The following is a 22,168-nucleotide window of genomic DNA, read 5'->3' on the forward strand; positions in this document are numbered from 1 at the left end:
TAACGCCGATGAGACTTTAGAGGGATGGGTTCCCCTCTTGGTCGATGTTTTCTATGTGACGGTCCTGGGGGAGTCACGTTATTAATTAAAGGGAAGAAATCGATTTCGTGTGGTCGCCTGAGTGCACCGCTGTTTTTGGTGCGATCATGAGAATCGCCGATATGCATCGATTATTTTGTGACCATATACATCACGACTCTTTCTAATTCCGGTTACATTCTTGAATAGTTTTGATTATTCGAACCTATACAGCCCTCGTTTCTTATGGATGCGTCGTCCTCACGACTGTTATTTGAATGTTTGAGTTTTCTTAAACTCATGTCTAGAAACGATAATCTCAAGGTCTACGTACTCATTTATTTGAGTTGAAATTCATTACTCTGAAGCAGCACTATTTGCTGATAAAAGATGTCAAAAATAACACATTCTATGCGACACACTTAAAGTGATTCAATAAACGTCTATGACGTTGCATTACCAGAGTTGACCTTGAAGTATGCTCCACATCCGAGAAACACATGTCATTTTTGGCACCTGTATCTATTTCTTGAGGGAATTTTGGAGATGCAAACGTAACATTCTTCCATGCTCCGCCCAATCCGATATGCAAGATTTTGTTGCTACGGACTTTTGATTAGTCAAACTATTTTGACTATGTCTTCTGCTTACTATTTTTCAAGTATGACGTTGGCATTGCCATGATTATTGCTTGATTTTAGCTTAAGTCGTCTATTGGAATTGGAAGCTTGTTTGTGTTGTATTAAATATTGGCATATTCAATAAAATTTCTCGTATTTCTTGTTTACAAGATGGACTCGTGAGAACTTTATTTGCCTTGGCTTAGCATGCATGGTCAACGTTTGTAACTCACGTGGTTTTTAAATTGGCCGCTTTTGGGTTACATGGGACCCTAATAGCACTACATTGTGATTTTGGACCTTCAAATTTGGAAAACGGACCTCGGAACGTCAAAATTGACGTCGTTTTTCCCGGTTACTGTTCCGGCGTTTCTGGAATGTTTTCCGGCGTATTCGCCGCCTTCCGGCCATATTCCGGCGTTTCCGGCAAAGCCACCCAGTTCCTACCGGCGTCCCCTATCGGATATGGTGAAATTAGTACCGTTGGAAAGGCCTATGTGTCTACTTTTCAAGAACACCAACCATTTGTTCATAGCTATCATATTGAGTGAGTTATGGCTGTTTTAGCAAAGTAGGACAGTTCTGTCCGGAAATTTGTAAGTCAGTCAACTTCGACAGAGTATTGTGAACTGCTCTGATCGGATTAGATTGTAAACCTTATGTCACTGGAAAGCCACGAGTGTCTACTTTTCAGAACATTTTACGGTTCACTGATACCTATTTTGACGAAGAAGTTATGGCCGTTTAAGTGAGTGAAGGTCATTCTACCCGAGAATCTGATTTTCATTGCAAACTCTTGTTTTGAGTTGTTATGCAATCTTGTTTCCTAAGATTTAAGTTTGGCTAAGTATAGCATGAATGATCTAAGGATGTGTGGCTAGATTAATGATTAATCATTAGCCCAAGACTACGTTTGAGAAGTATGTAATGAATGTTGTATACGTTGTTATTTGAACTCCATGATTATGGCACTAGTCAGGGGGAGTTGTTTCGTAGACTTCAGGGGGAGTCTACCTCACATGATGCTATCAAATGTAGACGGTGCGTTATGCTCTTTTTTCCTTCGATCAAGCTTTTGTTTTTACCCAAGAGGTTTTTATTTTGCTTGACAAGGTTTTTACCGAGGCAACGATGTGTGCACCATGCAACCTAGGCATGCGACACAAGGGGGAGTGTTACGGGAGAATTACTATTCTACCCTTGTGTGTGTCTTAGCCTAATAGGTTTCCTATTAGGAGATAGATTAGCATCTCCGTAATAGATTAAGACTCTGAATCATACGGGATTGTGGTTTTGTAATGCCGGCCCCCATATCATTCAATAATACACAATTATTTCATCCTGAAACATTCCTTAAATTCTTTTACGCGATCTTAACTTAGTTGTCGTTTTAACAACGTCGAATCTCAACATTTGGATCAATTCTTACTGGCTGATTTGGGCTTCCTTTCTAGGCTTAACAAAAAGCCTATTTTTGTTCTTCACGTACCTTAAAACCCGAGGCCCATTTTATGGGCCCATTTCCACTTTATTTTCTCTCTTTTTAACTCTTTCTCATTTCTCTCCCTCCGCTTGACAACTCAACAGAGAGTTCATTTCTCCCTACTCTTCTCCACCGAATGCCACTGCCAGGCTCATAGTGTTGTTGTCTCGGCTAGAGTCACATATGCAGACCCATCACCGCATTCACCTCTCTTTCCTCTACCTGGTGATGCCCTTCGATCATGGCTGCAACTCAATCCAAGGTTTGGCTGAAAACCACAAGTAGACCAAGCTTCCATGGAATCTGATCTATGATTCTCCCTTCGGCGAGCTTCCATGTTTCTTTTGGTAAGCCAAGCCTTTACTCCTTAAACCCAATTCGATTCTATCTCAAATTATTCAAATCGAACTAATTTGAAGTTCCTTTTTATGGGTTTTGTTTTCGTCTCTGCACCACATCGCCGACGTTGTTCTTTTTGGCAAAATCGAGAGCACCAGCAAACCCTTACATTCCAAATCGGAGACAAGGATAGCTGAAGTGAGTTGCGGAAAAAGCAAGGTAGCAGCAGCAGCTTGGAATTGGAGCCGAGAGAAGCAAAATCTTTCTCTTCTGGATTTTGGTTTATTTGAGGTAGAATCACGATCCCTTTGGTTTCTATGTTGGAAATTGATGTTGTTGCATTGTATTGGAAGTAATAGAATTGTTGTATGTCGATTTGGTTTATCGGAGAAGGGTTGTGTACATTTTCACCATTTTTACCATTTTCGGAGAAGGGAACGAAAATGGAGAGATAAGGTGAAAATGGGGTTTTTACTCTTGTAGATTTACATTTTTACCATTTTACTGAATATGTGAAATTACTCTTCTGCTCCTGGTAGGGAGTTACCATTTCAATGTTTACTTTTACTGTAACATCCTTAAATTCAGAACAGTAAAATTTTGAATTTTTGGATGCTAGCACTCTGATATAACTTCAATAAATGAAATTACGTTACAGCAGCTGAATATCTTATCCAAGTTTCACAAAACACTTAGATTTCAAATTGTAAGAAAACGTAAATACACGTGTAAGTTGTACAATAGTCAACTCTCACAAGTCTTCACCAAAATAGGAAAATGAACAGAAATAAAAACAGTGCCTTGTTGTTACACTGCTCACTCCTTCCGCCTTTACTATTGTGAAGTACCTGCAGTACTACCCCCTGCACCAATAATGGTACACCAGTATTGTAAACACAAACCTGGTCAGCTATAAAGCTGGTATGAGTAATCTAAAAGAAATACTCAAGGATAATGTAACATATTTCTAAACTCAGAAATATATAAAAAAAAACAACATTATCATCACCACACTAACAATGTTAACTCGCAACCAATGTCACAACAAACACCACATATTGCCACACAAGCATAATCACAACTCACAATCACATCGCAACATATGAAGAACATTCTGGGTTAATGCGACTCTCAAGTCGCACCCAGAATACTAGAGCTCTAGATGATCATCCCCACAACCGGCCAAGGAGTGGTTCTGACATATTTCTACGCCACTAAGGCCGCCACACAGGCATAACATTGAAATACATTTTGCCACTTGGGCCGCCGCTAAGGCTAAATCATATGTATTCATTTTCATTTGCCAAACTGGCCGCCACTAAGGCAGAACAACTCACACAAGTCTTTTGTCTAAAAAGGCCGCCACAAAGACAACACCACAACCCACAAAGCTATACACGCAATAATCATACCGGATGGTACATTTTCTTCCCTTCCGATTACACAACATATAAGCACTTCGACTATACAAATATTTCATCCAAGAACCTCTAATTTACGGAGAGGTACATTTTATTCCCCCTTGGTCCCATACTCCACAGTTCAATGAAAACCAACTAAAAATACACAATATATTTCACAAATATAGTAGCTTTTATATATTTAGTGATAAATATATGCATATCATATTACCATTTAGATATACGTATATAAATCACCAAATATATACACATTTATATTCAATCACATAACAAGTAAAAATATATAAAATGTAAGTTCACACGTCTAGTTACCGCCAAGGGTAACTAGACCAAACGTGAGGTTTACTCACCTTAATGCTTGCTTCCACCTCTAACTCAACAAGTCGAACACTTGTTTCCAACTCAAGCACCTAAGTTGAACAAAGCTCCACTTAGTAAAAAAGAACCAAAATAAACCAAATAATAAGCACTTCATAAATTTCGGCAAGAATGCTGAAATTACTAAGGTCACCAATGCCACACACTAGTGGCATCTACTCCAACCTCTTCACCCTCTTCTTCTCTTACTTCCCAAAACCAACCTTTCCAAAATGTCACAACTTAACTAAACAACTTTCCCAAACAATACCATGGCACTCCCAAACATCCCCTACTCCCTCAAGCCTCCCTTGCTTTCTAAAAGAACCCCTTTACTACCCAAAACACTAAAACAGTGGCCTAACTACTTCCACTGTATCAAAATCTCTCACAGGAATTGCATCAAACACCTTTTGTGCATTCCCTTAAACCCTTCCACTTCTCACAACCAAGACCCCAAACTTACAATACCTCTTGACCTTCAACTAACTCACCATTATCACTAATAACACCACCAAACAACAATATAACATAACCATCAAGGAAAAGCGAAATTACCAAGCTGAGCTCCTTAAGTCACTGCCCAAAATCATCAGCAACCAACCAAGCCACTAGTGCACACAACCAGCAGCTTTACTAGCACCTCAAGGTCTCCTTCTGCCGGCTACAACTACAGCAACACTCCCCAGGCAGCAGGGGCAGCAAGCAAGCAGCAACAACAACAAGCAGCAGTAGCAGCAAGCAAACAACAAGCAACAACAAGCAGCAAGCAAACAATAAGCAACAACAAGCAGCATGGTGGTTGGGTGAGAAGATCATAGGAGAAGAAGAATTTATGGAGAGAAAGAAGAGAAGAAGAAAGAAGATGAAGAAGCAGAGAATGAGAAGATAAGCACGGGGCAGAAATGAGGAAGAGATGAGAGGGAAAGAAGATATTTGTTTCCCAATTCTCTCCCCCTTTTACCCTTTTCAACAACTTCCGTAATTAAAATCTCACTCCTCCAACTTCAGATTACTATGTGTCACATGTCCACAAACTTGTTTTGACGACCTCTACGACTTTTGTGAAGGAAGTTTCCTGAAACGAGCGACGAATTAAAAGTTAACTCTTGAGTCAACCGAATTAAATCGAAAAACGACTTAATGGTTCTCGAACCGATTTCTACTTCGAATGAAGACTATTTAAAAGACGTAGAATATAGATATAACCAAAATATCATTTCATTAATCTCCATGAAATTACAAGAAATGAATAATGAAATTCGGGTTATTACATTCTACCCCCCTTAAAGGAATTTCGTCCCAAAATTCTCGTGCCCTACTGCTCAAACAACTGCGGGTATTTAGCCTTCATGTCTGCTTCCAACTCCCAAGAGGCATCACCCTCGTCATGGTGAATCCACAACACCTTCACCAATTCTACTTCCTTCCTACGAAGCTTCTTGGTTGATCTATCTAAGATGCGTACCAGTTCTACAACAAAAGTGGCATTCTCCTTCACCTTAATGACGCTGTGATCAATCACATGTGACTCATCCGGTACATACTTCCTCAACATAGAGATGTGGAAGACATCGTGCACCCCCGACATGCTAGGAGGTAAGGCAAGTCGATATGCCAAATCTCCCACTTTCTCCAGAATCTCAAATGGCCCAACATACCTCGGGGCTAACTTCCTCTTCTTGTCAAATCTCACTACTCCTTTCATCAGTGAGACCTTGAGGAACACATGGTCACCAGTTTTTCAAAGTCGACCTGTCTCCTCTTTAAATCCGCATAACTCTTCTGCCGACTTTGTGCAGTTCAGATTCTATCTCGAATAATCGAAATCTTCTCCGAAGTCTCTTGGACAATTTCTAGACCCATGAGTCCCCTATTACCAACTTATGCCCAACATATATAGGTGATTGGCATGGTCTACCATATAGAGCCTCATATGGTGCCATACCGATACTAAAATGATAACTATTGTTGTAAGCAAATTCAATTAACTTCAGGTGATCCTCCCAACTTCCCTTGGAGTCAAGAACACAAGCTCTCAACATATCCTCCATCACCTGATTCACCCGCTCTGTTTGCCCATCTGTCTGTGGGTGGAAAGCTGTGATCAAATTCAAGGTAGTTCCCATTGTCAATCACACCTCTAGCGTTAGTCACATCCATAACATCAACCAGTGTCTAACAAATTACTCAAATTGAATTTAGTTTTTAATCATTTAACTTATAAGTTCTTTTGGAGAAAAAGATGTAAAGCTTTAATTATATTGATAATGTAGGAATCAACATGAACACGATACACCCCCGCGCGACATGTTAAAAGCCAAATATGCAAAACTACCAAAATCTTAGCAAAATTGAAACCCTACCTATTTATACGAAGAAACCCTAAAATAAGCTCATAATGTTTGTAGCATGTGTTAGAATCATCTAGCATATTAAATCAAAGTTAGGACCTCTTTTCACATAAGGAATCATCAATGTTGATGATATACTCTTTGTTGTGAAAGAGCCCAAACCATCACTTGCTGCCAACTTGGTATCACCATGAGAAAGGACTAGCTCACAAGCCACTAAATCTCATATTCTTTGCACGTTAGAGACCCGAGCTTTCCACTATGTCACTAGTTTTTGTTTTGTCATTTAAGCTTGCTAACTGATATGCTTTCCTCTTTAAATTAGGAGAAACGTTCAACTCCCCATATACATGAGGATAGACTCAATCTACTTTACCTTATAAGTTGAAATAGACTAATCGATTGGGCTACTTTATATTGATATAAAGTCAAATCTCATTGAGCTATGCTGTCCTAGAAGACTTAATTTAACCTTATTATAAGATTGATTTGAGCTCTAACCTAAGTAAAACCATATTCCTCCCCTAACAAACATCGGTCATGTATCCTCTGTTGTGAGTCAACAGTGAGCTATTCCAGTTGAACCTAGGAGTTGTGTGGCTGAGCACGTGAGAAGCATATGAAGCTTTAGAGTAGCTTAGTTTAATTAATACTTTTGCTTAAGAAGTTAATGTAGTTGTTTATCTTAAGTAAAGTTTATGTTTTCAGTCATTGGTTGTGTGACAATTGTCCACTACCTTCTTTCTTATAAGTATTTAAAGTCGCTCTAGGGTTTGAGCACATACATCTATCTATCAACCAGTATTTCCCATTTCAATAGCTTAGCTTTTATTTCTACTTCCTTTCACTGAACTTACCTTTGATAGGATTTAGTCTCTATCAAGTGAAATCAATAGCCATCGATCTTTGGGCCTTATGGCGAAAAAGGTCAACACCTACAGGGTGCTCCAGTGCAAGAAATCTTGAATGTTGAGTATGAGATCCAGGCTTTCAAGGAGGTGACTGGAGCCTAGCTCTCGGCACTTGGAGCTGAAACCAGTGCTAAGATCTCTGCCCTCAGTGACTCATTGGTCGAGCACATGACTCAAATGAACATGATGTGTGTGGAACTGATGGATTAGTTTCGAAGCATGCTTGATCTGTCGTTGAGAGGGTCGTCGGATCTCATGATGCGTGAGTTCAGTTCACACACCTTGAGTGATTGTCGTGCAGCGTTAGGGTGTATGCAAAAAACTGGGTCAGTGGATATGTATATGGATGAGTTCACCAAGCTGTCTCGACGAGAACTGGAGTTTTCGCCGGAAGTGCTGCTCTACTTTTTGGGAGGGTTGAAAGAACCTATTCGTGGTCAAGTGAAGGCTCACCGACCGCAAACTCTTTACGGCGCGTTTGAGTTGGCACGGCTATCACCAAGACCGGCACCTCCGCGTCCACCAACTGTTCCTCATCGTGCAACAACAGTGCCTCTGCCTCCTAGAGCACCACATGGTGAGCATGGAGCAAATTGGGGTGGTCCGCGACGGCGTTTGTCACATGCTAAGTACCTCGACCGAAGCGCGTGCAATCAGTGCCTTTTATGTGACGCTGAATTCTACCCGACCATAATGATAGACGCGGTCATGCGACAATGGCTTTGGAAGTGCTCCCAGATGTGGTGCCACAACCAGCTTTACCGGACATGCCAGCTCTGACGGCTGATGAGTACGAGCCAGTGGAGAATGTTAATGAGGAACCGTGGTTGTAACTAAGAGCAATGGGAGAGGGCACATCTACAATGCAACTAAAAGGATAGTTAATTGGCAGAGAGGTGCATGTTTTAGTGGACTCTGGAGCCACTCACAATTTCGTTCACCCTTCTGCTTTGAAGGCACACAAGCATAAGGTGCAGCAAATATCATCAACTCGAGTTAGAATGGCTGGAGGAGCGATAATGTACACACATGGAGTGGTGAGTATCGAACTAATCTTACAACAATTCACTTTTACTGCTCAATACTATGTGTTGCCAGTTTCAGGTTGTGAACTTGTATTGAGGGCTGTGTGGCTTAAGATACTAGGGGACATATTGTGGAATTTTGAGACCATGGTCATGCGATTTCACTACCGTGGGAGTTACTATTGCTTACAAGGCATCGCTCAGCCTCAAGCTTCAATAGTCAGTTGTAAGTTGATGGCAAGGTTGTTGAAGAAGGAAAGGGAGGATATGTTGGTTCAGATGAATTCAATAGCTACTAATGTCAAAGAACATGAGAAAGTACACCCTCAGATCCGGGAGCTACTAAACAAGTTCTAAGATATATTTGTGACTCCTACTACTCTTCCACCACCACGAGATCATGACCATCTATCGAATTGGTTCCCAACACTCCAGCAATTAGTGTCCGGCCATATTAATATCCCTATTTCCAAAAGTGTGAAATAGAGAAGATTATTTAGGAGCTTCTGCAAACTAGAGTTATCAGACCAAGTACTAGTCCCTTTTCATCCCCGGTTATCTTGGTGAAGAAGAAGGATGGTAATTGGCGTATGTGTGTGGATTATCTAGCTTTGAACATTGTTACGGTGAAAGACAAGTACCCTATTCCCATGGTTGATGAGCTCTTAGATGAGATGCATGGTTCTATGATGTTCACTAAGCTTGATCTTCGATCCAGTTATCATCAAATTAGAATGACCGAGCAAGACATACCAAAAACAGCTTTTTGTACACACACCGGCCATTATGAGTTCCTAGTCATGCCTTTTAGACTCACAAATGCACCTTCCACATTCCAAGCTAACATGAATGAGACTCTCAAGGAATTTTTGCGCAAAGGCGTACTAGTATTCTTTGATGACATCCTTGTTTACAGTCTCTCATTGCCGCGTCATCTTGAGTTACTTGAACAAGTTTTCACCAAGCTTAGACAACTGTCCTTCTTTCTCAAGGAGACCAAATGCAGCTTTGGTACCTCCCAAGTAGATTATTTGGGTCACGTAATCAGTAAGGAGGGTGTAGCGGTTGATCCGGCGAAAATTGAGTGTATCCAAAGGTGGTCGGCACCGAGAACAATCAAGGAATTGCGTGGTTTCTCGGGGCTTGCAGGGTATTACCACAAATACGTTAAAGGGTTTGGAATGATTTCAAAACTTTTAACGGTTAAAAAAGGACAACTTTGTGTGGAACAGTGAGGTAGCCGTGGCATTTGAAGAACTCAAACAAGCCTCGACAAATACCGCAGTTCTAGCTTTCCCTGACTTCACCAAGGAATTCATTGTGGAGTGTGATGCTTGTGACAAAGGTGTGGTGCGGTGTTGTCTCAAAATGGTCACCCTATAGCCTACATGAGCAATGCTTTGTCACAACGACATTTAGCTCTATCGGTTTACGACAAGGAGATGTTAGCAATGGTAATGGTTGTGGAACAGTGGAGGCCGTATCCATTGGGACATCATTTTACTATCTATGCAGATCATAAGACCATTGAGCATTTCTTGGAACAGAAAATGACTACTCCTGCTCAACAAAAATGGTTGTTGAAGCTACTTGGCCATGACTATTCTATCAAGTACAAGAAGGGCAAAAGTAATATAGTGCTGGATGCCTTATCTCGAAATGTTTCTCACCATGCCATACAAGGTACTTCTACTCCTGTTCATAACTTTGTCTCTGAGATACAACAAGCCTGCATAGTGTGCCTACATACCAAGGACATCATTGATAAGTTGACATGCAATCCAACGGGTAAGAAGCATTACACTTTAGTTAATTCCCAACTACTATACAAAAGATAAAGAATTCCATGATGGTGTTTTGAGGGGCCATGCTGGTTGCTCTCGGACTTACATGCGCTTAAGTAGGAATTTTGCTTGGCCTGGATTGCAAAAGGATGTCAAGCCCTATTTCGATGCGTCTTTGGCTGAACTTTTCATCTCTGAGATTTTTAAATTCCATGGGTAGCTGGAGGTGATCATCTAGGATAAAGATCCGGTGTATATGAGTTTGTTTTAGGAGGCTTTCTTTAAGCAGCAAGGCACAGAGTTACACAAATTGTCGGCTTATCACCCTCAAACTGACGGACAAACAGAAAATATGAATCGCACACTTGAACAATACCTTCGTTGTGTCACTGGTCAAAGGACACAAAGTTGGGTCAGTGTGCTGCCGTGGGCTACTTGGTGGTAAAACTCTGCTTAACCTTCTGCTCTTTAGATGACACCATTTGAGGCTTTGTTTGGTTACCCACTCCCACATGGTGTATATGAAGATCCAACCCTACAAGCAACAATCAATGAATTCAAAAGCCTTTCACAAGTTGTCCTTTAAGTACTATGGACCCTTTGAGGTATTGGAAAGAGTGTGAGAGGTGTCCTACAAGGTAAAGTTGCCGAGCACAGCTAGAATCCACAATGTGTTTTATGTGGCTCTGTTAAAAAAGATGGGTCTTCTACTACTCTGGAGGCTACTTTACCAGTCATCAAGGATAAGTCTTCCATCAAATGGGCTTCGGCTACTGTCTTGGAGACAAGGATGGTGAAAAGATGCAATGCAGCTGCCCACTTAGTGGAAAGTTCATTGGTTTGGCACTTCTCGAGAGGAGGCCACCTGGGGATATGCAGATGACATCTTGCTCCAGTTCCCTGAGTTCCAATTTCATGCATCAACTTGAGGGCAAGTTGTTTTTTTTCCAGCGGGTGGTATTGTTGTGAGTCAACAGTGAGCTATCCAGTTGAACCTAGGAGTTGTGTGGCTGAGCACGTGAGAAGCATGAGGAAGCTTTAGAGCAGCTTAGTTTAATTAATACTTTTGCTTAAGAAGTTAATGTAGCTGTTTATCTTAAGTAAGGTTTATGTTTTCAGTCATTGGTTGTGTGACAGTTGTCCACTACCTTCTTTCTTGTAAGTATCTAACGTCGATCTAGGGTTTGAGCGCATACATCTATCAACCAATATTTCCCATTTCAATAGCTTAGCTTTTCTTTCTACTTCCTTTCACTGAACTTACCTTTAACAGGGTTTAATCTCTATCATCCTCTAAAAATGGTTCTATAAATTTTTTTTTCACAATAATAGATATAGGCTAATGAATAATGATTTTATTTTTTAACTCACTCTTTAAAATAAGTTGAGTTTGAAATTAATATTAATTTTATGATAAAGATAAAATAAAAGAGGGAGAGAAAAAAAAAAGAAAAAAGCAGACGAACAAAGTCGGGGCAACTTTAGGCAATCATATTTTCTCCGGCCCCTCTCCCTCTCCCTCTCCCTCTCCATAGTTGGTGTTCTTTTTGAAAAAGCCATCGGAGAGACGCAGGAACCCCGTGAACGCCATGAAAACCATCACCCTCTGATCTTCCCTTTAGCCCAAACCCATACTTAATTTTCCATTTTTATTTCAAAAGTCCCCATAAATACAAATCATCCTTCTTATTCTTACAACTGTTTCGCATTCCATTCATCGCAAACTTAAATCTGTTTTTTATTTTATTTACATATATATATATATATAATTGTTGATCGATTGATTGATCACCACCACCACCACAGATTTGATGACTCCCACGTTGACATGTCGCCGGCCTTGCTAGAGTCCCCAGCTCCGGCAACCAACCTCTCCGGTCAGGTTTCTATTCCTCTCTCTTCAATAAATCTAACCATTTTCAAACCACCACCATGAACCCCTCCTCGAATGCAACCGCCTCTGGATTTAGGGATTCCCATGGAGCCGCCTCCGATTTCAGCTTCAATACGTCCTCGGCTTCTCGCCAGGGCTCCGGTCTTTCGCGGCCGAGGTTTCTGAAGGTCAGGCGAGGCTTGAATTCACAGGGATTGAAACCCTCGCCGGAGACGGCGGAGTCTTCTGCGGGGTTTAATCCGTTTCGGAGCTCCGGCTCCGAGGCTTTCAGGAGTAATTCCGATTCGAGTTTGGGGAGAGGCGTGGTTGAGCAGTTGAGCAGTTTGAGAATTGGGAGCGGCGGTGAGTTTGTGGAGGCCGGAGGTTCAGCTGGCTTTGTATTTGGAGGTGATTACAACAGGAGTGTTGGTGTCGATGAAGGCGTCGCGTCGAAGCTTCCTGAGGATATGAGGAAGTTGAACATTGAGAGCTCTGAGAGTGGTGGAGCCTTTGGGAGAGGTGATGATAGGAGGTTTGGTAGTGAGGCCGGGTTTGGGGCGGTGAGTGATGACAATGTAGGTGGTTGTTTGGGTAGAAATGTCGAATCGGAGCTCCCCAACGAGTTGGAGAAGAAGTTGAACATTAAGGAGGATGTGCAGGGGGGCGGCAGGAGTGATGAGTTTGTGTTTAGTACTAGTAAGTCCTTTGGAGGCTCGGCGAATGCACTTCAGGATCAGATGAAGAATCTGAACATGGGTGTTAGTTTCAACGGGAGGAAAGAGAGTATCCTGTTGAAAAAGATGGAGAGTTTGGATATAGGAGCCAAGGCTCGACAGTCTACTCGATCAGATACAGGGACATCTTCCCACCAAACGTTTGCGAAGAACATGGAGACTGGAAATCACAGACCCGAGAGGGAGGATGGATTTAATTTTACAAGCAAACAGGATCATATGAGCACGTCCTCGGTAGAGTTTAAAACACCAAGCAGTAAAGCCAACTTGTTTTCCGGCATAAACAAGAAACTGGAATTCAATGCAAAGACGGAGCCGGCAAGGTCTAGGGATACAAGAATGAAAAAGACCAGTGGAAAAGTAAGACACTCTTCATCATCCCAGCTGGGGCTCGGGCATGATGATGTAAGGCACTCTACTTCACCCCAGCCGGGGGTTGGACATGATGATGTTTCAAAAGGTGGTTTTTCAGTAGACCTTGAGTCATCTGAATCCTATTCACCAATGGACATATCTCCTTATCAAGAAACATTGGCTGATAACGTATGTTCAAAAGAAACTTCAGCCTCCTCTTCTGCATCATTTAGTCTCGACAATGACTTTGTGGAATCCGATTCAGTTCCGAAAGTTTCTAATGATTCTATTGATGAAGATCTTGTTATGGCAACAGAAAGTCTTGATATAAATAAAGTTGATGCAACGAGCAGATTTCCACAGGTTGAAGCTTTTGAGCACCATTTAGGTGGAAGTGGTAACGCTGATGCAACTGTTGAAGGATATGTTTCTGGGGCTGAAACTGAAAGCTTTAAGTCTGCGACTGATGAGGTAGAATATATTAGTGACACGGGTAATTCAGCAGAGAATGAAGTTAATTCAAGCCCGAAAATGGAGACACAAGATACTGATGGTAGGACACACTTTGGCTTTCATGCAAGCTCGTCAAATAGAAGTGGATTAAGCTTCACGTTTGCTGCCTCTACTATTGCTCAATCTCCATTATCACCATCAAAACGCTCAAACAAAAAGAAGAATATTGTAAAGATTGGTCAAGATGCCAATACTTTTGTTCCAAATGCTAAGATTCCATATGGGCCATCCTCTGCTGAGTTTATGCCATATATGGGAGCTCCAATACTTTCAACACTGGGACACCGTCAAGAAATAGGCACTCCAATTTCACAATTAAAAGAAAATAATTCTGGGGTGCAGAAAAAAAAGGAGATCAAACAGGAGACCTGTTTGTCTGCTGAATCAGCTGCAGCTCAGGAAGCATGTGAGAAGTGGCGACTAAGGTATCTCTATGCCTGCTATTCGATTACTAATTTTCCTTTTAGTTATACTTTGACCTCCATGTGAAGTGTTTGAGTGTTACTTATGCTGATAGAATCCTGCACTGTCTTGTTAATTATATCATGTATCAGGGGTAATCAAGCATATTCTATTGGGGATCTGTCTAAAGCTGAGGCCTGCTATACCCAAGGGGTAAATCGTGTTTCTGAGAATGAGACCTCTAGAAGTTGTCTAAGGGCGCTGATGCTGTGCTATAGCAACCGTGCAGCAACACGAATGTCTCTCGGACAAATTCGAGATGCACTTGGAGATTGTTTGATGGCTGCTGCAATAGATCCTAACTTTCCCAAAGTGCAGATTAGAGCTGCCAAGTAAGTATTTTATGATTTACATCTGGCATTTCACATTGGCGGTCCTCATAGTTCTAACTTCTAAAATGCTGTCTTATCAGTTTCCACCCTTAAAATTTATATGCACTCATTATAGCCAATCAATTATGAAGTTGTGTTAGTTGATTAAATTTGAATGATTCACTTTACCATTGTGATTTCAGTCTCACCGTTGGTAGGCATCTTAATAGAGAAACCATGACATCCTTAATTCTCTAGATCCCCATATCTCAGAAATCCTAAATATTTAAATGTATATCGTTCAATTGTTGTATATTGAACTAACTCCTAGCTGATTCAGGCTGTAAAAGATATCTGGCTGTTAGATGGTGGGTTTGACATAGATGTTGGAATGAGGTACTCTGAGACGGGGGAAAAGAATTTGATATAATTCTTCGTGAATTTTCAAATGCCACTTGGCTATCATTACATGTGTAGTCCTGGATGGTTTTGTACTTTAATTATTTAACAGCTGTGATACTTTTAATGTTTGAGATAACTCGTAGGCTTGTAGCGACTATTATTTTTGGTATATTTTCTTTTCTGATAGAATTGAATATTGCCGCATTGATTCTTGAGCTCTGGTATGGAGTATCCTCAGTCACTGATCACTGCCTAATGTATGTTTTATTTAAATTCTTAAAGCTGCTATCTTACACTTGGGGAGGTTCAAGATGCTTCACAGCATTTCAATAGGTGCCTCCAATTGACAACTGATGTTTGTGTTGACCAAAAGATTTCTGTAGAAGCCTCTGATGGATTACAAAAGGCCAGGGTACGGTGATATGTATGAATTTTGCATACACAAGTTTTATCAGATGCGTTCATGTCTGTTTTATAACTTCCACTAAACATACTAAATGCTAGTTTTTGCCTTATGCCTGTGCATTTGGTTTAGTGCATAATCTCTCTGGTTTAGTGGCTGATGCTCGAGAACCGTAACATTCATATATGTAGAACAATTAGAGGGTTATACTTTTCTTTTGAGTTGGTAATACTGACACAGGACAACTTGAGAGAAACACATTTGCAAAGACTATTTTTATTTGATTTTAATTTTTTTCTGTTGGAATTATTAGATTTTCATAGGGTTTCAGAGTGAGGAAAGTTAAACTTTAGTGGTGAAGAAACCTGAAACCCTTACTTGAAGTTCCGTGCATATTGAGGAGTGTTTTGTGTACCTGAACTTATAATTATTTCTTCATTGTTGGCAGAGAGTGTCTGAATGTCTGAAACTTTGTGCTGAACTTATGCAAAGGAAGACATCTGCCAATGCAGAGAGTGCTTTGGTACTTATTGCTGAGGTGTTGGCAATAAGCCCTAGCTCAGAAAAATTATTAGAAATGAAAGCAGAAGCTCTTTTCACGGTCAGAATATTTATATTAATCAACTATTTGTCCACTTTGATCATTCACTTGAATTCAGGATCTTTTCAGTCAATTGTAAGTTGACATCTATGTTTTTCTAGCAGATGCGGAGGTATCAAGAGGTGATTGATTTTTGTGAGAAGACCCTTGGTTCTGCTGAAAAAAATTCCCCTATAGTAGATGCTGCCAGTTCTTTAGATGGTTCTGAACTGTCAAAGTACTTGTACTTCAGACTTTGGCGGTGTCGTATGATTTTTAAATCCTATTTCCACTTAGGAAAACTTGATGAGGGCCTTGTTTCACTAGAGAAACACGAGGGAGGGGTTTCTACAACTTATAGGTAATTCCTTAATTAACTTTTATATGTTTAGGTAATGTAAAGAGTATTGTTTTTTTTCCCCTTGAATTTCCTAATTGTTAATTAAAACATACAGGAATTGGAGAAAAACTCTGGAATCTTCTATTCCCCTTGTTCTCATTGTTCGTGAGCTGTTATCTCATAAGGTATGCAACATGTGCCATGTTTTTATATATGTTGTCAAGACAACAAACTTTTGCACATGGATAGCATGAAATGTGCAAATCCAAGGTGTTCAGATAATTCTCTTGTAGTGTTTACCTTATGCCTTATGTAGAAGATATTACTGATGCAAACACTTATTCAGAAGCTGTGTCCAATTTAAGTTGTCAAGGATGCAATTTTTAATTATTGTGTTGGATTTTCTTTTGTCATCAAGTAGTATTGTGAGTTATGCATGTTAAATTTCAAAAGTGGATTACTTTGGACAATTTTAATGATTCATGGATCAATGGCTGAGTGAAATCAGAAGTTGTTTGAGATTTCCTCCATGTGTGAGGCATTGGTTGACTGCAAGAAAAGATAATGTATTATATGCTTCATAATCCTAAGTGTCTGCTGAGCTTTTCTGTTCAACATTTGATGAATTCAGTTATTATTCACTTTAAAAAAGTGTTGGATATCATATCCTGTTTATATTTTGTGTCCATTTTATCGATTTTCTTTGCATTTTGCATTACAGGTTGCAGGCAATGAAGCATTTCAGGCAGGAAGGCATACTGAAGCTGTTGAGCGTTATACTACTGCTTTGTCATGTAATGCGGAGTCACGTCCTTTCACAGCTGTTTGTTTTTGCAATCGTGCTGCTGCATATAAAGCATTGGGCCAGATTACTTATGCTATAGCAGATTGCAGCCTAGCTATAGCTCTTGATGAAAGTTATCTAAAGGTCCGCAAAGCTGATCATTTCGGCATGGTTCTTGGTTTTGACTTTGTTATTGATCTTCATCTATTGGTTTTGTGAATTGCATTTATTATACTTTTGCAGGCCATTTCTAGGCGAGCTACACTTTATGAAATGATCAGAGATTATGGACAAGCAGCTAAAGATCTTCATAGACTTGTATCTCTTCTCACTAAGCAGTTGGAGGAAAATATTAATAAATGTGGAACATCTGAGAAATCCAATAGCTGCAAAAGTGATTTGAAACAAGCTCGTGTTCGTCTTTCAGAAATACAGGAAGAAGCGAGAAAGGACATCCCCTTGGATATGTACATAATTCTGTAAGTTTATCTTTCTCTGTGTTGTAAGGCATATGTTTGTGAACTGTTTTATGCTTACCAAAGATAGGCTTATTAGCTAGACTCATGATCAGTGTGAGGCTATCACATAAGTTTATCTTTTCTCAATTGGTGGGAGGACAGACTTGTTAATTGGACTCATGATCAGTGAGAAGAGACTTAGTTGTGACTGCCTAGATTTACATTGCTACCGGTGATGAGTGATTATGGACAAGGATTAGTTTATCTTTCTTTCACTATTTTGACTTCTGCTAAAGTTATCAGTTCCTTTTATATATTTATTTAAATATAACTATATATTTATATTAGTATGGAGACAGAATTGACATATCTTTGAATGCTTTTTTTAATTTTATTAAATATTATTTTCATATCCAAGCTCGAAGCATTGATCACTGGTGACTCGTTAAATTTTGTGGCTACTATACTGTAATGATAATCATGCTACTGAGGAACAAGGAAACCTGGTTTTCTTAGATGATTGCACTCATGCCATATGCTTTTGAAATGAATTTGAGTCGGTTCATCTATCCTATGTTGAGCACAGTCAATTGTATAATCATCTTCTACTTCAATTATTTTAATTATCCTTTTCTATTTCAATTGTAATGGCAGGGGAATTAAACCATCTATATCAGCATCAGAAATTAAGAAGGCCTATCTGAAAGCTGCTCTCAGACATCATCCTGACAAGGTATGTTTTAATTTATTTATCTCTTTTTAGGAATCTCCTCATCACTTGCTGATTAATGGTTATTGCTTGCTTATAGTCACTGGCTCTCTCATGTTCTGATGGTCTGTTGTAGGCTGGTCAATTCTTTGCTAGGAGTGATAGTAGTGATGATGGGCTTTGGAAGGAGATAGCAGAAGAAGTGCACAAGGATGCTGACAGGCTTTTCAAAATGATTGGGGAGGCATACGCAGTACTTTCAGATGCAACCAAGGTCCAAACAGAATTCCGTCTTATATATACTCATTTTAAACAATTTTCTGGGCATCTCCTTTTCTTTTTTGTTTCTATAATGGATAACAAGAATAGAGATTTTCATTCTTCATTGTTGGGAATCATATATAATTACTAAAAGGTCAGCTTTGCCTCTTTTCTCAAAAGGGCACGTAGTCTCTGAAGCTCCCTGGTACTGGTTCTTGAATCATTAATAGAACAAAAACTGATTATAAAGGTTTCCCAAAGCAGTTCTAAAATTCTGTCATTTGTGTTTTTTATTTATGTTCTCCAAAGGCACTGCCTATTGCACCTTTGATTTCTTTTGCTTGCTTTTGAAATTGGCATAAGAATGCAGGTACAATTAAGCTACCATTTCAGCTATTCCTTGCCACCATCTTCTTCATTGAGTTATGATGAGCCTTTTACTCTTTAGTCTTTATATATACTTTGCATATATAAACTTGTTTAAATTCAGTAATTGAATTGTACTAGCCATCACTTAAGTGAAGAGAAAACTAAAGTTACCACTGAGTATATATCCAAAACAATTTCAGATGACATTATTTCTGAAATAAATCTTATGTTGGTATCATGTTCTAGTAATTTTGTGTTGGGATTGATGGCACATTCATGAAATTCGTGACAATCTTTGACTAATTGGATTTAGCATTCTAAGAATAAATTAGTGGAGTGTATTGATACTCTGTTTCTTTTGGATGTAGTTTAAGAATTGTCTTTCCCAACATTGTTGTGCCTGTCCTCTATCTTATTACCTATATCATGCCAATATTTCCCTTGTGGCCAGTTACCATTATTTTCTAAAGCTCTGGTTCTTTATTAATCTGAAGAAACTTTTTTGTTTATTTTGCAGCGTGCAAGGTACGATGCTGATGAGGAGGCTAGAAATGTGCAGAAGAAACGCAGTGGAAGCAGTGCAGCTAGAATGCCTGCAGATGCCCATTACCCATTTGAACAAAGCGGAAGTAGCCGACAATGGAGAGAATCTTGGAGATCATTTGGCAATCCATCTTCTAGAGGGTCAGAAGCGACATGGTCTGGTAGATATTCATGAAATTTTTGTTTAGTATCGTCTGATCAGAACCTGGATTTCATGAGCCATTAGAGGATTGGGGGCAGATGAATTTGTTTAGCCGTTGCGTTCTGTATGTAGTTTCAGTCCACCAACCTTTGCATTGGATTAGGCAGCATCAGAGTTTCAACAGCTCGAAATACAATTGTGCCGGTACTGAGGGCTTCATTGAGAAGGAGAAAAGCAGGCTTTTGTTTCCTTGGATTGACTGGTGATCACAAGCTGTGACAGAGATATCAAGATACCAGTTGAAACTGGAAAGGATGCTTACTGTGCGATATGATGTGTGTTTGTGTGGAGGAGGGCCTCTGTTGTACATATGTCTAAAAGGAGGCAAAACCTGAAATAAAGCGACAAGATGGAGGATTTCTCAGAGCTAACAAGTGATAAGATGTTTCACGCGCCTCTGTTTTTGATGTTGGCTGAGAGATTTGAGGAAAGTAATACCAAAAAACAAAAGGAAAAAGAATTTTGTTTTTCAAGAAAAGAAGAGAAAGAAAGATCGTGAAAACTAGTGTGATTTTGTTACTGTGTGGGGAAGTTGATAGCGTTGTATTTCTTCTCATAGGTTGTTTAGGTACACCAATTGATTCTTTATACATAAGAGTATATTCCACTGATTACCCTGTCCATTTTGATAGCAGAAGTCCTGAAAACTGTTCTACGGACAAAAATGTCATAGAGGCTTTTGTATTTGAAACCTCTGCATTATTGTTTTTTTTTAACTGTGATTCTCAATTGTAGTAATATGAAAGAGAATCTATGAAGTGAGCACACCTGAAAATCTAAAGATGTTCCAAAGGAACGATCTTTATTGTATTGTTGATCCATTCAAGGTTCAAAATATCGGTATCGATAGATATATCGTTTTTATAAAAAAAAAAGATATTGCATATACTGAAGATATATCGTGGATATTAGAAAAAATATATCGTTCATGTTCCAAAATTATTTATTTATTATTAAATTACATATAAATATATACAATTATTAACTTTATCTAGTACCATAAAAAGACTAGTGTTTGAAAAGACGCATGTTGGTCAATAAAACTAAAATACTCTGCCCAAGACATACGAGCCATATAATATGAATTATAATGGTTAACATGATAGACATATATCTTTTTGGAGATACTGATAGTTTCTCCAAGAATAAGATAATAAAGATAAATCCAACTTGATAATTGATCATATATTTTTCTAAATTAACCATAATCGTAAATGAGATAACCAGATTGATAGTTTGACATCATGTGATTCGTTTTACATCCCACTATGCTCTATGCTCTATCAATATATATAATCAAAACTTAAGGCAACTAAAGTAACATCAAATGGAATACTCTGAACATCAATGACTCCTCTTATGCTCCTCACGTACTTATTCTGTTGTTGCGCACCATGACCACCTGCTCTAGATCCATGATCCTCATCTTGGGTAGCATGATCAAAATTACTTTCACAAGTAAACTGCTCAAATCCTCTACCTACATAAGATTGTCCATATTCAAACTTTATATCTCCACCACCTTGTCGACTTCTACCACCACCACCATCATCATATGAACTATCTGGAGTTGCTACGCCGCCCCACATTAGCAATATCATAATCATTTTCCGGGTCTCCAACTTCATCAGATAATAGCTTGTTTACATCAATTCCAAACAGTTGTCTTTTCTACGACGTGTGGAGGAGCTTGCCAGTTTCATCATCAACTTCAAGTAGAGCACTTGTCACTGATATAGCTTGACTCTTAAGAGTTAAGACTTGAACCTTTACTCCTCATTCATATTTCTTTTACGAAAAATTTAAAATTAACCGATTGAGTAATTACTATTCTAGTCTTCTTTTTAATATCTCTCGAGACTCGAAGTGATTAATAATCAAAAACTCATCTTCAAGAGTCCGAGACATCTTAAAGTTGAGATAAAAAAATTTAATTCAATGTTTTTGGATATTTGCGCAGGAAAAATAGATCAGAACTTATAATGTGGACATAATATAAGCATTATAACTTGAATACTGAATATATAACCCTCACCAAAAACCGATTTTCCCGTAGTTAAATATGAACAATAAGATTTGTTGGACAAAAATCTAACACAAAAATAATTTCATCAAGATGGTGGGATTCAATCATATTTGGTAATTAGTAAGAATAAAAAGGCTTACAAATCTTACAGTTCATGGTTTTAATTAAATTAGCTTGTCTCGACTTGAATATAGCTAAACCCTAAAAAAATATTTGTATACTTCTAAGTTTATCGGTTGCTACAAAATGGAATTCTGGATTTGAAAGAGTAGTTTCATTGTGATCCTACTCAAAATGCCAAAAAAAAAAAGGCTCACCTCATATTTACATAGATTTCAAGTATGATGAACTCCTAACAATACTTATTGTTAATCATTTATTTTCCATCAAACATCTATTCTTCACATCCCTCCCCAACCTTTGCAATTCCATAGATATCAAGTTATACGTGTAACTCAGCTTTGTTTATTATAGTTAATATTGGTTCGGTTAGTATGATGGGATTCTAGACATACTTATAACACAACCATTT

The 22,168-nt window shown here is 39.1% G+C and overlaps 1 protein-coding gene across 2 annotated transcripts; it reads left to right on the forward strand.

The window, feature by feature from the left end:
* The first annotated feature begins 11,835 nt into the window (after positions 1-11,835).
* On the forward strand, positions 11,836-20,448 carry LOC126786849 (uncharacterized). Of its 2 annotated transcripts, none has more exons than XM_050512806.1 (11): positions 11,836-14,211; positions 14,341-14,580; positions 15,244-15,373; positions 15,813-15,965; positions 16,067-16,305; positions 16,400-16,469; positions 17,006-17,212; positions 17,312-17,547; positions 18,181-18,259; positions 18,372-18,509; positions 19,383-20,448. In XM_050512806.1, exons 1-11 carry the CDS (start codon positions 12,245-12,247, stop codon positions 19,581-19,583), a joined length of 3,660 nt encoding a protein of 1,219 aa, XP_050368763.1. In that variant the 5' UTR covers positions 11,836-12,244; the 3' UTR covers positions 19,584-20,448. The 2 variants fall into 2 exon arrangements, with proteins under 2 accessions (XP_050368763.1, XP_050368764.1); XM_050512807.1 differs by having other exon boundaries at positions 16,070-16,305.
* Positions 20,449-22,168: the final 1,720 nt, after the last annotated feature.

Source organism: Argentina anserina, chromosome 3 (assembly GCF_933775445.1).
Source record: "Argentina anserina chromosome 3, drPotAnse1.1, whole genome shotgun sequence".
Taxonomy (NCBI): domain Eukaryota; kingdom Viridiplantae; phylum Streptophyta; class Magnoliopsida; order Rosales; family Rosaceae; genus Argentina; species Argentina anserina.